Below are 11,233 nucleotides of genomic sequence, written 5' to 3' on the forward strand. Positions count from 1 at the left end.
ACGAGGCTACACTCAAACCCACCACGTGGTGTGTGGATACGATGTGCCAGTATCATTCTCTGCTCGTCTCCTGGTGAATTTCAGCTGGTTTTGCACACAGCTTTCTCTAGCACAACTATAACGCGCAACCAGGTAAGAAAAACTCTTCCCAACATCAACATCCATTTGAAGGACATCACAAGGATGATTCGAGCAGCATGACATCATCACACAAAGGACGTGGATTATGCATTTGCATTGACTGCACAGTGATGTCACGCCATCCATGTTGTCATTTGTTCCTCCCCATGGATGATTGTGCCTCCGATTCTCTGCTGTTGCCACGACCCCTCTGCTATATTTGCTTCCTTCCACCCCCACTGAAAATTCCTAGCCGCCCCCTCTGCTCCAAGGCCGTTTACTTGGGGGCAGAACTAGATTTCCAACCCAGATCTCCAGGGCCTCCAGAGCCCTGATCTCTTCTGCCCCATGGGAACTGAATGCCTGTCCCACAGGGAGGCTCGGAATGGTCTGCCTTGTCAGCTCCACATCACTCTGTATTCTGAATGGATCCTACCCAGTTCAGGTAGTCCTTGACTTACGACCACAACTGGAACCAGAATGTCTGTTGCTAAGCAAGGTGGCCATTAAGTGAGTCACAACTGATTTTACGACCTTTTTTGCCATGTCATTAAGTGAATCCAGCCCCACCGCCATTGACTTTGCTTGTTGGAAGCTGGCTGGGAAGGTCACAAATGGCAATCACGTGACCCTGGGACGCAGCAACTGTCGCAAATATACGCCGGTTGCCATGTGTCTGAATTCTGATCATGCAACTGCAGGGATGTTGCGGCAGTCGTAAGTGTGAGGACCAGCCACAAATCACTTTTTCCAGCGCCGTCGTAACTTTGAATGGTCACGAAACGAAGGGCTGTAGTCAAAGACTACCTGTGCTTTCTCTTACTGCCAATTCGAACATACCCAGCCCCAACCAGATGATGCTTGCAAGTTTTACTTGCTAGATAGCCGCACGCACCCGAGGACGAGAAAAGGGTTTAGCCGCTCTCTCAGAGGCTGCCTAAGAGGCAAAGAGAGGGAACTGCTCCCCTCATTCACTGAGCAGGCAGGGCAGACCGACAGGCCCGTTTAGAGAAGAAGGCCTTGCCCACCTTGATCCAGAATTCCTCGTAGAGGGCGCAAGCGATGACGCAGCGCTCAAAGAGCACGATGGTGCGCTCATGGGAACCACTGGCGATCTCGAAGTCCAGGTAGTCCCGCCAGTTCCGCAGCTGTGCTCGCTCCAGGGGTTTAACGTGGAAATAGGGCCTTTTGATCTACAGGAAAATGAGACAGTGGGAGGGATGGAAGGAGCTTCACAGAGAAACAAGGATGAACCAGCATAGCTCAGTGATTAAGGTGCTGGACGTGGAGGGAGGCGGCCTGAATTGTGGGCAGGGATCTCTCCGTGACTCCGGGGCTGCTTAGAACTTGTGGACAAAAAGTGGGGTATAAATGAATCGAGAGAAATGAAAAGCACAAGCTGGATGACCCACCGCAAAGAACCGGAGCAGACCTGCCCCAAGGCCGCTCAGTAATTCAGCCAGGCTGGGCACATCCATCGCCCAGGGCTGTTCATGAGAGATGGCAGCGCTTCAGAGGTTGTGCAGCCTCTCCCCTTCCTGCACAAACACTGGGGGAGATCCCTCAAGGGGGGCCAAGATCCCCGCAGACCTATTTGCTGATGGGAAGCAGGCAATGTGCTAACGAAAAGGATCCTCAAATCCCATCTGTCACCCTTTTGGGCTTTTAAGGCTCAACAGGCACTGTGGGCAGAGAGTTAAACTCACTTCCCACCCATCGGGTCGAGAAATCTGATTCAGTCGTACACACCCCTTCCTCGAAATTCCAGCGCTTGCTGACTTCAGCTTCATTCTGACTGAAGATTTGCTGGCGGATTGAAATGCCCAGCTCCTGGACTTTATCCTGGTCCAGCGTCCCCTGAAATCCAAGAGGAAGGGGAATCAGTGATATCAAGGAAGGGAATCTTTATGAAAATAAGTGAATTGGCCCTGGGATCAGATCTAAGCAACCGCCCATTGGCATTTCTATTTTAGCTCTTAACTCTGAATTCCTTTTTCACTCTTAACCCGTAAGATCTGGTTAAGAAACCTTATTGGCAGCATTCAGAGAAATGCCACACCCAAAGGTATAAACCCTATTCAGGCTTCACATGATGGTGTGATTTGCCCAGCGTACTACACACACAAGAATGAATTGGGGGAGCCCCACAGGAAAGCGTGTCCGTGGCAGCTGAGGGATCCAGCCACCCCGCCGGCCACTCCAACAGAATGAATCCCCACCGTAAAATGTGTCATTGCTGCCAAAAAAACAAACTGGGACAAAAACAGACAGGTATTTTTGAAAAAGGCGGAGACAAGGGTTCACGCAACCCATCTATGAACAAGCAAAGCCACATCCATCAGCTACATTTTCGGGGCAGATGGTGCAGGAAGAGCTGAAGCACAATGAAACATGCCAACGCCTGAGCAATACGGACTGCATCCGGTTCGGGACCCAGAGACGTTCGGATGGCTTGGCTGCTGCTGCCCGCCCCCCTAAGCTTCTGGCTATGGATTGGGCCAGGGAAGACAAATAGGGAAGATCCTAACCAAGACTGGGATGCTGCAAGAGTGTGCAGCCAAGAAATGGACTCACCAACACCTGACTCCCATCTGCGGTCTCCTGCTTGGTTTCCACCACCTTCAGGGGCAGATCCTCTCCAGGTGGCGCTTCCTCAGCTTCCATTTCTGTCATCTTTGTGACTGTCTCTGAGGCCATCTTGGACTGCATCCACACCAACTCTTCCATGGAGAGGATGTCTCCAGGGGGATGGCTGGTCAGATGTTCCTTGAAGCTGCGTTAGGAAGAAAGGAAGGCTATCCAGAAAGCAGCTCATTCTGGGGGTGGCTTTCCCAAAGCCTCTGCCAGAAGCTGGGCGGGAGAAGGCCACCGCAGAGGTATCCCGCCTCTTGCACTTACTTTTCCCAGTGGTGGCTGTAGAGCTGCGTGGGAGTGGACAGCACCCTGTCGTAAATGGCAGTGACGGCCTTCAGGTCCCCCTGCTCCTTCTGCCATTCCACGTACATCTCCCAGAGCTTGTCTGAACGGAAATCTACCCCCGCGGCAGCCACAGCAGACTCGAAGGTGCTGCGCAGAACACAAAGAACATCAGCAGCTTCAAAAGACCCGCGATGGAACATTATGGTGTCTGCTCACACCGTCGCAGGGGGGTCCTCGGTCAGGATCCGAAGAAGCCCCGTCTTTTTCCAGCGCAGGCTATTCTATCCTCTTCTTTAAGTGCTAAATATCTCCAGTCTTTAATAGCTGGTTGGGCCTCTCGGTGTGTGGTGGGGGTTTTGGATTTTTTGTCCTCTGAGGCTGCGAGTTTTTGAAAGTTTTTTTTATGCTATGCTATGCCACGCTACGCTAAGCTAAGCTCAGTTTCGTCAGATAAACGGGCAGCCTCACCGGTTTGACTAGTCAATAATAAAATAAATAATCCCCTGAAGTTTGTGGATCCTTCCCCTCCTGTTTTTATGGAGCTCAATTTTGCTACACAGTGGCAGCACCAGACTTATTTCTGGCGAACGGAACACGGGGTCGAGCAACTGCCGTTCCCATGGAACTTGAAACGCCTTCTTTTGCTCCATTGGGCCAATTTCCCCTGATCCTTGACTCGTCCAACGTGCAGGGACGTTCACAGATTTCTACCGCTGCACTAAGGACAGGAAGCACGAGGTTCGACCGGTCAAGAATCATCCAGGTGCTTCTGAGATTTGGCTGGGTTTGCACTTTACACCAGAGTTTGTTTTTGTCATGATTTGCTGAACAAACCACAACAGCTTAGATTCATTCTGATCTCAGGAACACCTTAGTTTAGCTGATGTTCTGGAGAAGATCAGGCCATCTCTCAGACTAAGCTCTAGGCCTGCAGGGGCCTTGGCTCCCCTCCCCTGGGTAGGGAGGGTGGGGTTTCCTTGGAAGTCCATGATGTGTCTTCCATAACCTGGTGCCCCAACCTCCGTGTTAGGTGGACAATCTCAAACAAAGATGATGAGACAATTCAGTACAGGAATTAATGGCTACAGCCAATGTTTTGTGTTTACCTGTAACCTTTGGAATTAACTACAGATATATTTTTCAACTCCCTAAATGTCTGAATAGCTTATACTTAAGTAAGCGCAGAATAGCCTTTTCAAAAGCTGGATTAAATGTATTGCCATCAAATGCACTATCCGGTAGATTTCAAAAAATCTCCATCTCTCAAAGATTTTGTCCCTGTAATGGTATTGATCCTAAAATGGTGGATCATATTTTATTGTATTGTGGATTTTATTAGAGTCTTTGGCAGGAAGTTGTTTGGCCTACTTAAAATCCAAACCAGGAAGAGATACTTCTGAGCATGCAAAAATTTTACTTGCAGGTGAAAACCCTAAGATTACAGGGGCAACAGCCAGATTTTTAACTACGGCTATGAAAACAAGGCTTTTAGTAACAAATCAATGAGTTGGGGGTTTGAGTCTATCATGCAATATTTATTAAACATTTTATTTGTTAAACGGTTTTAGCTAATGTCAAGTTTAGATCCTATTTGTAACTCCTTTCGGGGCCTTTTGGCCATACATAAAATTGAAAATTGAAACATGTTTGGTGGCGCTCAGGTGGGAAGGGCGTGTTAAAATACTTGGCCTCAGGACTGGGCACGTTTGGCACACATTGGAGTGAGGAGGGGATCCCTGTCCCCTCTAGAGCTCCCGTGTACTTTTGGCAGGACGGAGCGTGTCTTTGTTTTCCTGTTCTGTTGGCTAAAACAGCAAGAGAAGAGTGTCTTGGGAACCCACATTTAAGCTTAGTTACCTACAGAAGCAAAGACGGAAGCTGTGTTTTAAAAACAAGGCTTCCTGTCTTCATCTAGTTCACCATACCTGGATGGGGAAGCTAAGCAGTGTTGGACCTGGTTAGTTTCTGGATGGGAGACCACATGAAGATCTCAGAGCTGAAGCTCCGAGTGGGAACTTGCAGGAAGTTAACAAGAGCTGAGCTCATCTCAAAACATACTTTATTTTTTACTTCACATTTTCATATATCCAAAGCAACAGCCATATCAAAAGGGGCTGAGGGGCAGAACTGACGTTTGGAGGGAAAAAGGAGGACAAGGTGGGAGGATTCACTGCCCTCGGCAGCTCCTTGTCTCTCCATCAGCACCTCCAAGTTTCAGCGGCCACTCAAAGCTCTCCCATGACCTACCCACAAATTTTCTGAGCTGAATCGGGATGATTCATATCCAGGGTGGTCTGCAGAAAAGTGATGTAATGGATCCAGAGGTCCATGCTGAGTGGGATAGACTGCAAACCTCGCTGGAAAACCTGCAGGGCAGCCAAGAAAACCAACCTTTAGTGTTTTTTCCCCCCCACGTGCAAAGAGCGGTTTCTGTGAATTAATTTTTTTTCACGCTGACCTTGCATATCCCCACATTTGCACTAACACAGCAGGGGCCAATGGGAGAAGGTAACCAGATGCCGTCGACAGAGTGGGGTGATACCAAATTAACAAAAAATCTGCAAGCTTCTGAGTTCTCCAGAACTCTTCTTCAGGTTGATGTTATAAAAGCAGCGGTGGACTGAGCGTGGTGAGCATCCACAAGGGAAAAAAGAAGTGTTATTTTCCCCAGCTTCGGAATGGTCTCTATCCACAAGACTTATTTATTTAAATTTCTCTGCCGCCCATCTCATGTATGACTCTAGGCAACCCCATTCTATCACCTGCAATGGCCCTGCCCACGGGCACCCTGGCTCCCTTACCATGGCTGTACACCAGAGATACACAGAGAAGTTTCATTTCACGGTCACACCTGCTGTGGCGCGTGCTGCTAAGAAAATATCCACGTATCTATGCATGCTCTAAAATAGGCCCAGCTCTTCTTGTTTGTTCTTGCAACATCTGGAACTGGCCTGTCTCGTCCAGTCGGTGGCACCGGTTCTAATGTAGGGTGCGCTGCAGCCTGCACTTGGCGGGTCAAGCCGGGGACGTCCCTGCACATACTCACACACACACACAATCTCCATGGGTACCTCCTCAGTCTCCTTGATGAAGTCAAAGCGTCGTTCCATGTCTGCGTACTTCTTCCAATAGCCATAGCAATAAGGGTACCTCAGAAAGAAGTTATCGAAAGCTTTGCGGGCTGCGTAGATGTGATTCTGCAAGAGCAGTTGAGAGAAAAGCTTGGATGTTTTTGAGAGAAACGCAGGAAAATACAAACACTGCAGAAAAACTGCAAAGAACGTACAGGAAGCTAGGATGGAACAGAAGCCAAAATGTGGTCTCTTTGATTTTGGCTTGCTGTGTCATGCGAGCCAGTCGTGGTTTATTCAATAAGCCTGAGCTAAGCAAACTGTGGCTTAGCCTTACAGGTAGTCCTTGTTTAACAACGCTAATTGGAACCAGAAACTCCATCGTTGAGTGATGTGGTTGTAAGTTGAAAAACAATGTGTCTGTGCCACTTAACGATGGTAGTTCCAGCAGTCCCAGTTGCTGTCGTTAAGCGAGGACCTCACGTGACCATGACTTCCAACTTCCTGTTGGCTCCCCCACGGACTTTGCTTGTGGGAAGCCGGCAAGAAAGGTCACAAACCATGATCATGTGACCACAGGGATGATGCGATAGCCGTTAAGTATGAGGTCTGGTCATAACTCCCATTTCTTCAGCACCATCGTAAGTTCGAATAGTAACTGAATGAGTGGTCATTAAACAAGGACCACCTGTATGTGCGATTCCTGTCTGAATTGTCATGAGAATCTACCCACATAAGAAAAATACTACAGGAAGATGTGATCATCCTTTTACTGAGGTAAGACAGCGTTGTCTGTTCCACCCACCAGTTTCTTCCTCAGCCCATTTATCTGACCCTCCAGGGATCTACAGGCAAAGCAGATGTTTTGCCACTGACCTCTGCCCCCTGAAGCTCTTCCGATGCAGAATAAAGGGTAGGGGTAAAAAGAACAATATGAGCAGCAGCCCAGAGTGTTAACTAGATTCAAATATTCCTCCCTCCCATCTGAGTTCACAAATCTCATTACTGTAAAAGTCATTAGTTAACAGTCACTGGCTGCGGTTTGCACATCGTTCTAAACCACAAACCCAACCAGGGACGTACAACGTGCCATGCCAAAACCAAGCAACCAACGTTACCGTTTCGTGCAGTGTGTGAAGCAGGCCGCTGTTGTGGGTTGACAACTCTTCCCCTTTGGTTTTTTGTTAAACAGAAAGAAAATGTACCTGACTTTGCTTTTCTCATGCAAATGATACAGGGCAACCTCCCCTAAACCCAATGGCATGTGTCACTCTAGTTCCAGGTGAACCCCACAATAAAAAGCAAGACCCGGAGTTGGCCCCAGAACAGTTATCCTACCAGTCTCCCAATTATTTTCCGTTTTAAGTTCAAAAGGGACCTTTTAACGCAGAGATTCAGTAGTTTGAAAATATCTGTAAACTTATACCCTGTATAAATCAAACTTATATTCAATTATTTAATAGAGACCCCCAGAATTAAGTCCTTTAAAAACCCAGTTTAAAAATAAACTGGGGTGGAATTCTACCCTCAGTGATATCAACAAACAGCAACCCTCTGCAGGATATGCTTGTTTTTAAATGTCAGCAGGGAAGGTGAAGGTTCTGTCCTGCTTCGATGCCCTTGAGAGGACTCTTAGAGCAGGAGAATCCATCCTTTAGGTTTTGCAACGCTTGTGCAGAACTGCAGTGAACAGCCACCGTCAAAAGAAAAGCCTTTCAAACACAGCTTCCTAAAAAATGGGAATGGCAGCGCAGAAGACAGTGGAGAGGCCAGAAGGAAGTTTCCTGCTGCCAAGAAGAATCTAATCTGGATCACCGTCTGCTAACCATTACACCAAATGTCTGAACCTGCAGCTGACCATTCTCACTGTCAATATCAGCAGCTCCGCAATCAAGCCATTGCATTTTGACCTACAGGTAATCCTTGACATCCAACCAGAATTGGCACTGGAATTTCCATCATAAATCACTGCGGCCGTCAGTTGAGTCACATGACCGGACCCGACTTTACGACCATTTTACGGCAGTCATTAAGCGAATCACGACAGGCGTTATGTGAAGCCAGCAAAAACAGCAAAAAAGTTGCAAAGCGTGATCACGTGACTGCGGGATACTGCAACCGGTTGTAAATATGAGCTGGTTGCCAAGCGCCCAAAATGCAATCATGTGACTGTGTGTGTGTGTGTGTGTGTGTGATGCTTTGCAACGCTCGGAAGTTCTTTACAGGCTGTAAAGCACACCATTCTGAGGCTGTCGTAACTTCAGACTGTCATTAAATGAACGGTTGTAAGTCAAGGACTACCTGTGAGTTGGTCATCAACTAAGCAAGGGTTAGCTTTCACCATGGTTGACTGAATAAACTAAAAATGGCTGGGTTGATGCAATTTGCTGAACCCCAACAATCAATTTGTAGCTTGGGACACTGTTTCTTCATACCTCCTGTTCCACATATTGTAACAATTCGGTCCATGCAGTAAAGTCAAGCGGGTTCTCCTGAGTGGCCCTCCAGTACCGTTCAAACTCCAGAGGGTACGTGATGGACAGGTCTTCCATGGGCTGGCTCAAGGCCATCAGCATCCCCACATCTGCAGCAGGAGGCTGAGCGACTTCCTCTCTGGCTGGCTCAGCCTGTAGAGCCGCAGTGTTGTCTTCCAGACTAACCCCGTTGCACCCTTGCGCTGGCACAGCCTCGTCTGGCTTTGGAGCGCTATCACTCCCGGGATTCAGAAGCACCTCTTGGTCAATGCCTGCAGATTCAGGAGGAAATGAGAAGTTTCCTCATATTTATTTTCATTTACTTGTTTGTTAGTTCTGCAACCTGGGCTTCCTCCTGAGTTGAGGACATAATTCCTGTATTTGATGATCAATACACGCAAGGGTGAGTGAAGCTCCCTTGGATTGCATGGGTCTGTTTCTTTTTTCCCATTCCTGTCTGGCTTCTGTCATTTTTCTATCTTTCATTCTTTATTTTTGTTTCTTATTGAATTTTTCAAAATCTTTTTACTTGTCAGACACCCAGAGTCGTTGGGAGACAAGCAGCAGACATATTTAATCAATAAATAAGCCAATAAATCAGAACACTTTTTCTGACCAACACATTTTATTAAAAGGCATATACAGCTCACAAAAGCTTCTGCCTTTTAACAAAATCCTCCAGTCAGAAAAGGCACTTGATGCCTCCTGATGTTTTGCTACCATAAATTTAACAGAGACCTCTTACTACGCTGTTCCCAGAAGTACATTTAATACCACACAATAATATAAGCCAGTGTTTCTCCACCTTGGCAACTTTAAGATTTGTGGACTTCAACTCCCAGAATTCCCCAGCCAGCCATGCTGGGGAATTCTGGGAGTTGAAGTCCACATATCTAAAAATTACAAAGGTGGAGAAACACTAGTATAAGGAGCCCCTCAGAGTAGCTGGATCCATCCAGCGCCAGGACCCACGACAACAGAGAAGAGAACCTCCCCGTTCAGGAGCTGTCTATCGGATGCCAAAGCCAGGGAAGGTCCGCTTATCCTGTTTCCTGCCGAAAACCAAAAACTGGAGTCGGATCCAGCCACCCAGCCCTCCCTGGCTCTCCCCTAGAGTGCCCTCGGGAACCCCCTTCACAGCCGCCCCATCCCTCCTCCCGCATCCCAGCAGCGGCGTGACCAACGGAGACTCCTGTTTCCCCCGCCCCGGCAGCCCCTCTCACCGGCTTCCGCCCCCGGGAGCTCTTCGACGCCTTCCGCCCCGCCATGGCCGAGGGTGGCCGACGTCTCCTCCGCCTCCTCTGCCATTTTCACCGCGGCCGCCGAGCGCACCGTCTCCCTCGAGGGTCCTCTTCGCGGCTCCGATTAAACCGCACTGCGCCTGCGCGGCCCCAATGACCCGGATATACCAGGCAGGAAAGGTGGCCTCCTGGCCAATCAGCAGAAAGCTTACGCAGCTCCCATAGAGGAGGGAAAGATAGAGAGGCAAGTCTCTGGAGCAATTGAGATTGCTGCACGAGCGGCCGCTCCCTTCCCCCATAGAAGTATAAATTAGGCTCTCGGAAGAGTTAAATCCGGGATTGGATGTTTTTGTTTCTTTCCTTTCTCAGCCCCATGGAAGTAAAGACGAGAAGACCAGTGAGAAATGTATGGGTGCAATTGAATTAAATCATTTTTCTGAGTTTGCCCAACCCAAACTGCCCAGAGTCACTGAGAGTGAGGTGGCATAGAAATTCAATCAATTATTTATTTATTTATTTATTTTTCAAACTTCTATTACTGCCCATCTCTATTATTATTATTGTTGTTGTTGTTATTATTATTCCACACTTGGAACAACAAAATATTATTGGTTAAAATGCCCTAAATTAACCACTTCCAAATGCAGCCTTTAGGTCTAAGTGGGTTGTTTGTCAACCAAACCAAAAAACACCAATAAAGACCATTTTGCTGTTTCACTTTGTTTTTTTAAAAGAAAGTTTTCCAAGTTTGTAAATAACCCTGAAATGATTCCTCACATGTGCCACAGTGACAAAATGCACTTTACCAACCACCATGGCTGCGTTCATGCAACACCCCAAGCAGCCTTCGATGGCTTAGTGCGATGTGTCAGCCTAATTAACAGTATTGGCTCTTGGGATACTTCCCTCCCTGAAAATGAAGTAAGAATTGATACCAGCCATTGTAGTTTACAGGCCAGGGCTTGTGGCTTAATATCCCACACCAAGCCAAACTGGGCATGGTCAGTAAATCATAATTAAACTATGGGTCAGGGCAGTGTTTCTCAACCTTGGCAACTTTAAGATAGGTGGACTTCAACTCCTGGAATTCCCTAGCCTGGGGAATTCCGGGAGTTGAAGTCCACCTATCTTAAAGTTGCCAAGGTTGAGAAATGCTGGTTTAGGGTGACATATAACCAGCGACTACAAAGGAATATTGGCATGAGTGTGGGAACTTTTAGTCCAAGGTTGCATTTAATCCAGAGGTGTTTTGCAGGGGGTCAGGGCTCAGAGCCAAGTTGGGAGACAAACTCTGGTCATTTCAGGTGGATTTAAGGTGCTCAGACACTCATTTCAGAACCTTGCATTTCTCCGGTGATTTCCGTCTCTCAGCTGCCAATACCTTGGAAACCAACATCACCCAAGGAAG

General features: G+C 47.8%; 1 protein-coding gene across 3 annotated transcripts in view; it reads right to left on the reverse strand.

Annotated features, from left to right (window-relative positions):
- The window catches only part of LOC134506888 (pre-mRNA-processing factor 39-like), a 214,360-nt gene extending 204,401 nt beyond the window's left edge, over positions 1 to 9,959 (reverse strand). For all 3 annotated transcript variants that reach the window (XR_010068834.1, XM_063317268.1, XM_063317267.1), the window contains exons 1-8: positions 9,808 to 9,959; positions 8,546 to 8,856; positions 6,111 to 6,236; positions 5,287 to 5,405; positions 3,019 to 3,186; positions 2,695 to 2,893; positions 1,870 to 1,977; positions 1,149 to 1,313 (exon numbers count right to left, since the gene is read on the reverse strand). Coding sequence is in view for 2 of the 3 variants with exons in the window: in XM_063317268.1 (XP_063173338.1) it covers positions 1,149 to 1,313; positions 1,870 to 1,977; positions 2,695 to 2,893; positions 3,019 to 3,186; positions 5,287 to 5,405; positions 6,111 to 6,236; positions 8,546 to 8,856; positions 9,808 to 9,892 (1,281 nt within the window). In the remaining variant the exon portion in view is untranslated. The remainder of the gene's footprint in view (positions 1 to 1,148; positions 1,314 to 1,869; positions 1,978 to 2,694; positions 2,894 to 3,018; positions 3,187 to 5,286; positions 5,406 to 6,110; positions 6,237 to 8,545; positions 8,857 to 9,807) is intronic.
- Between the last annotated feature and the right edge of the window lie 1,274 nt (positions 9,960 to 11,233).

This window comes from Candoia aspera, chromosome 17, assembly GCF_035149785.1.
Source record: "Candoia aspera isolate rCanAsp1 chromosome 17, rCanAsp1.hap2, whole genome shotgun sequence".
Classification (NCBI taxonomy): Eukaryota; Metazoa; Chordata; class Lepidosauria; order Squamata; family Boidae; genus Candoia; species Candoia aspera.